This window comes from Caretta caretta, chromosome 1 (genome assembly GCF_965140235.1).
Source record: "Caretta caretta isolate rCarCar2 chromosome 1, rCarCar1.hap1, whole genome shotgun sequence".
Taxonomy (NCBI): Eukaryota; Metazoa; Chordata; order Testudines; family Cheloniidae; genus Caretta; species Caretta caretta.
Genome location: NC_134206.1, coordinates 39,503,079 through 39,509,078, shown reverse-complemented (window position 1 = coordinate 39,509,078; position 6,000 = coordinate 39,503,079). Strand labels below are relative to the sequence as shown.

The 6,000-nt window shown below is 50.2% G+C and overlaps 1 protein-coding gene across 3 annotated transcripts in view; it reads left to right on the top strand.

The window, feature by feature from the left end:
• Positions 1-1,100: 1,100 nt before the first annotated feature.
• The window catches only part of ARHGAP20 (Rho GTPase activating protein 20), a 95,595-nt gene continuing 90,695 nt past the window's right edge, over positions 1,101-6,000 (top strand). Inside the window, exon 1 of one of the 3 annotated variants that reach the window (XM_048844952.2) lies at positions 1,101-1,468. In XM_048844952.2, the coding sequence (XP_048700909.2) occupies positions 1,370-1,468 (99 nt within the window). In that variant the 5' untranslated portion in view covers positions 1,101-1,369. Of the gene's footprint in view, positions 1,469-2,051; positions 2,668-2,909; positions 2,930-6,000 lie in introns of those variants that run through there. The other 2 variants (XM_048844961.2, XM_048844970.2) reach the window with 2 other exon arrangements.

Below are 6,000 nucleotides of genomic sequence, written 5' to 3'. Positions count from 1 at the left end.
CACATTCACACAAACAAAACACCACTAAATAGCCACTTCTGGTTGCCAAAGAACTTAGGCTTCTCTTCACTGTAGTATGTGAAGGAGTGCAAAAACCAGATAATTGCGTCTAAATAGGGCTGGAATGTGGGAATACAGACCATGGAAAAGTGGCTATGGGGTATGCCCACTTCACCCCACTACCTAGCCATCAAGAGCCCTTCTGTGTCAACAGCATATTGCATAAGCTCCACAAGGGACAGGTTCCTGTCCTCCCCCTGGAAGGAAGCGTTGGGGAACAAACATGCTCTGTCCAATGTTCCCTTCTCTAATTGTAATTTATGCTGCTTCCCTTTTTACGAAATGTGATCGCCCAGGTTGGACGGGGACACAGGAGCGCCGCTGGGAGCTACAGATGGGAGTGAGCCAGTATTGCAGGCAGCAGAACCAACTGGCGTGTGGCTAGACAGAGGCAGCGTGCACCTGACACCCGAGCCAGGGATTCTGGCCCTGATTTTCCTAACTGGCCCCCAAGTCTGCAGATCGTTCGGGTTATGTCCTCTCGGTGGGGGGAGGGGGGGTTAGACGGAAAGGGGAGATTGTGGCCTCTGCGATGTATTTAAAAGCAGCAGCCTTTGCTTTATAAACCAGCCTGTGTTCCATCCGGGCAAGTGGTGCAGTCCAGTGGCTCGAGCACATCCCTGGGCTATTTATAACCAGACCGCAACATCTCGGTATTCGACCCGGTGGGGGGAGGAGGGGGAGAATCCTTCGAAAATACGTGACAGCTCAATGGGGCCCGCGTAAAATCTGAACCCCTTTTGCAGCGGCTGCTCGACCGAGTGTGGCACGGCCCTGGACTGCAGATGCCGTGTGTGCCCGCGGGGAGGCTGCGAATTAACAGGCACTAACGGCCTCGCTCCGATTCGTGACAGCGTCAGATTCGGCCTCCCCTGCGCACGGAGTGGCGCCCGCTCACGCAGGCAGGGGCCGCATGCCCTGCCCAGGCTCGGGCCCCCGGGAACGCGCGGGGCACGGCGCGCCCGGGCAGCGCGAGCCCCGCGGCGGGGACACCTGCCGCTGCAGCGCCACCGCCCCCCGGCGGCCGGCAACTGCGCCGGCGGCGCGCAGAGCATGCGCAGTAGCCACAGCCACGCCGCGGCCCTCCGCGTGGGAGGACAGGGAAAGCGCTCCCGAGCGGTGTGCGGGCGGAGCCATCTGGCCGAGTGGGCGGGGCCGCTGTGCTGGTCTGCCGGGGGCGGGGCCAGCGGAGCGAGTGTCCGACGCGCTCTGGTCCCGCGCGCTCGCTCGCAGCCTCACTGTCCACGGTGCAGCCGCCGCCGGAGGGATGAGCCAGTGACCCCAGCGGGAGTTCGGGGAAAGGAGCTTGATGGAAGCGATGTCCCCGCAACAGGATCACGTCGGGCAGGGGCGCTCGTCCTCTGTGAGCGGGGAGTCCAGAGCCTCCGCAGCCTCCGAGAGCAAGAAGGTGAGAGAGAGAGAGAGTGAGCCCCTCACACACACCCCCTCCAGTGCACCCGGGCAGCGGAGAGCCCCGAGAGCCCCGAGCCCCTCATCGCCTCCGATGCACCCGGGTAGTGGAGAGCCCCTCCCCTCCCATGCACCTAGGTAGTGAAGAGCCTCGAGCCCCTTATTCCCCCCCACCCATGCACCCGGGCAGGGGAGAGCCCCTCCCCTCCCATGCACCTAGGTGGCGAAGAGCTTCGAGCCCCTTATTCCCCCCCACCCATGCACCCGGGCAGGGGAGAGCCCCTCCCCTCCCATGCACCTAGGTGGTGAAGAGCTTCGAGCCCCTTATTCCCCCACACCCATGCACCCGGACAGGGGAGAGCCCCTCCCCTCCCATGCACCTAGATAGTGAAGAGCCTCGAGCCCCTTATTCCCCCACACCCATGCACCCGGGCAGGGGAGAGCCCCTCCCCTCCCATGCACCTAGATAGTGAAGAGCCTCGAGCCCCTTACTCCCCCCCGCCCCCCCGATGCACCCGGGCAGCGGAAAGCCGCGAGGACACCCCCATACTCCCTCCTCCCGGGCGGGCAGGGAGCGATCGAGCCCTCATTCCCTCCCCCCAGTTCCCAGGTATCAGTGCGGAGGAGGAAGCCCTACTTCTCCATCCCTTAGCCTGTGCCCCTGTTCCGAGATGATACGCCCCGGGCCCCATAGCGTTAACGCCCCTCCCTCTCCCATGGCACCCCCGTCCCCGGCCCTGTGTTTGCAGGATGTCCCCGGACTCCCCCTCGGGTTGGCGCTGGCCGCGCGGTGCAGCTGGGTGTAAGGTTATGCTTTGCCGGATCCGCTCTGACCCCGGCTGAACGAGCCATTCATTTAAAGTCATCGCCAAGAAGACCCGCGAAGTCCAGCCGGCCGCCCGCTGCGTCCCCCCCGAGGGTGTGACTTAGGGCAAGAAGAGGACGCTGCTTGTTTGAATCCAGGGGTGTTTGTCACCCTCGGCACGGCTCGGTTTCCTGTGCTGAGTCTGCCTGCGACAGCGATGATTGCCATTAGCTGTTTTCTCTAGTAATTTGCCATAATGATCCACGCTGTGTCTAAGGGAAAAGCCACGGGGTTTGTTTCAAAGGAGCTGTTGACATGAACGTGAAGGATAGTGGCACAAACCAGAGATGTCCGTATATGTTCGGTGATGATTGAGAGAGACGCGGTTGAAGGTGATTGTTACTGATTAGATCGACTCCGGATTGACTCAGAATAGCCCCTTGTTCTGTAATTACTTTGCTCCTGGTCTGCGCGTTGTCCGGCCGGGGCCAGCGGGGGAGGACTCTGGACGTTGCCCCACGCGCTTTTAAATTGAAAGAAACAAGAAAGGGGTTTCCGAGGAAGAAAATGAGCGCTAATAGTGTTCCATCAGTTATAGGAAAATCGGACACAGCTTGATATCCAAAGCCATCTTCAAAATCTCTTTCAAAATCAGTTAGGGTTTGTTTGTTTCCTTGCCTGATTATGTTGGATGCTAAATTTCCATTGTAATATACAGCAGTTAAATTGTCTCTGCCATATTCTTTCCACAATGTAAAATAGGATCTCCTTTTTCATTTTAGCTCGGCATATTGTGCATTATTTTTCCATTTGAAGCTCACTGAGAGAACCCAGGTTTCAGAGTGGTAGCCGTGTTAGTCTGTATCAGCAAAAACAAGGAGGAGTCCTTGTGGTACCTTAGAGACTAACAAATTTATTTGGGCATAAGCTTTTGTGGGCTAAAACCCACTTCATCAGATGCATGGAGTTTGGATAGGGATCTCTTCTTGCTTACAGAGTTTGCATTAAAATGTCGTTAAATTCATGCAAACAAATACCTTTTCCTTGGAGAATTACACCGAATACTGCCAGATTGGTTCTTGGGATTATAATGCCTGGCTCAGTTGGGAATGTCCTTCATAAATCTTTCCAGCCCTAATTGTATCAGGTTAGGAGGGGAGTGAAACCTCTTTGGTAAAGGACATGCTTGTATTCAATCTTGTGCTTAGGTATGGAACTTTATTGGCCACAAGAGCAGTGCGGCGCTGTAGGGCAGCTACAAATCTTAGTCTCTCCATAATGCTGCTCCACGTGAAGAAACAATCCTTATGGCCAGAAAGCTTTTACGTTACATCTCAATTGCAGGGACAATAAAAAGAGTTGTATTTTCTATCTGACAATGAATGCAACCAGACTGAAAGTGCATGCTGCAGTACTGTAACCAGCCACTGCTCTGACCCAGTTCAGTGGCAGCAAGTAAAAATTTATAGATAAAACAAGTATCGGGGTAGCTGTAGATAGATAAAACAAGTATCGGAGGGTGCATCTCTATTCACAAAGCCAACAAGGAGTCCGGTGGCACCTTAAAGACTAACAGATTTATTTGGGCATAAGCTTTCATGGGTAAAAAACCACTTCTTCAGATGCATAGAGTGAAAATTACAGATGCAGGCATTATTATACTGACACATGAAGAGAAGGGAGTTACCTCACAAGTGGAGAACAGGGCGTCAACACTGGTTCTCCACTTGTGAGGTAACTCCCTTCTCTTCATGTGTCAGTATAATAATGCCTGCATCTGTAATTTTCACTCTATGCATCTGAAGAAGTGGTTTTTTACCCATGAAAGCTTATGCCCAGATAAATCTGTTAATCTTTAAGATGCCACTGGACTCCTTGTTGGTTTTTATAGATAAAACCATCACCTAGAATATGTTTGGCTAAGATCAAATGTAGTACCAGTGAAATATTTGCTACATACCATTATGGGATATCCGCTGCACCCTCTTAAACTGGAACTATATCCTGCCCTGGCTGTTGATCTAATAGACACTTTCCATTTCTAAATACTATGATCTAAAATGTGGCCCCGAAGGTAGGGTTTTTTCTGTTGTTCCTTCCCCATTTTCTGAATGGTTTCAGAGTAGCAACCGTGTTAGTCTGTATTTGCAAAAAGAAAAGGAGTACTTGTGGCACCTTAGAGACTAACCAGTTTATTTGAGCGTGAGCTGTAGCTTACAAAAGCTTATGCTCAAATTGGTTAGTCTCTAAGGTGCTGCAAGTACTCCTTTTCATTTTCTGAATGTAATCTCTGTGCATATTGTATCTTGCCACCTGTGAAAGCCGAAATGCCCTCTGAAATGAAGGGGGAACAAGAACAATAGAATGATAGGAAGCTTCAAATGCTGTGAGATTCAAAGTATTTTACTACAGCCTCCTTTGTGTAATTCAGTATTTTGGATGTAAATAATATAAAGTAATAGAGTGCATTGTTGTTAATGGTGATACTGTCCAAACACTCAAGGACAGCCCTTGCTCCAAGGAGGTTACAGGCTAAGGAATTTTACCGCCCAAATTCTGCTCAGCCTCCAGCCAATGCTGAGAGGGAGCAAGGATGCTGGTTAGCATGACCACTTCCCACAGATCCTGACAGCCATGTCAGGATTCCATCTAGTGGAGGCACACAAAGTGGGATATGTATGTTTGAAAAGAAGCAGCTTGTGCCTCTGGCTTGTAAATGCTGCAGATGGCATGTAGCATTCTAGGTGAGGGTAAGGTTGGTCACACTCTCGACTTTGCATATATTGGCCTTTGAGTTGATGATGTGGTGGCTTTTATAGATCCACATCCTTAGTGCTCTTTAAGTACTGCACTGGAAACCTGTCCTGCTGCTGCATGAGTGAGGAAGAGGCTTCCTATGATCTTGCTATACTAGTTCAACAGAGGTCAAGGCCTGGCCCTAGTTTTGCATGGAATGGAATCTCAAATGAGGTATCGTTACTGCTTAGATACTACAGTGATGGATACTCTGTAAGTACCTATATATCATGGTATTTATCTTACAGTGTGTGTATAACAGAAGAATGGATGGAATCCTTGTTGTTACAGTGGGAGATAAACTCTCTTGTGTGCTGGTTCCATATGAAATTATATGGGAGAGCAAGTTGGTAATAGATCAGTATAGAGACTGGTGACAGTTTTAAAGATCAAAATAGTGCTAATGGAGTTATATTTAAGATTAAAGATGTTAAAATAGCTTTAACCTTCTGACATGAACCCTCTCAAAATAAAAGAGAGACTATCAGTAGCCACTAAATAACTCATTCTTCTTATCATGACTATATTTTACTCAGAGTCTGAATTAAGCTTACTTAGCAGAAATAGTTATGCTCTTCTGTGTTCCTCAGAACTCTATTTTATCTTAAGTTATTAGTTTGCATGTAGATGTCAAACCAAATAGAAGGAGTGTGTGATCTCTGTTGAACCACAGGGCTGGAAGGTGGAAGCTGCCTACGTTTTGCTCCCAGCTCTACCATCTACTTGTGTGTGACTTTGTGCAAATAGCAGAACTTCTGCATGCCTCATCTTCTCTAGATGCAAAAATGGATATAAGTAGTTACCTACCTCAGAGACTTTGTGAGGCATCGTCAATCGATGTTTGAGACGTTTGAAATACTTTGCACTTCTACATTTGACATAGAAGTGCAAAGTATTGTTGTGCTTGTGAAAAATCCAAAGCCAGTTTC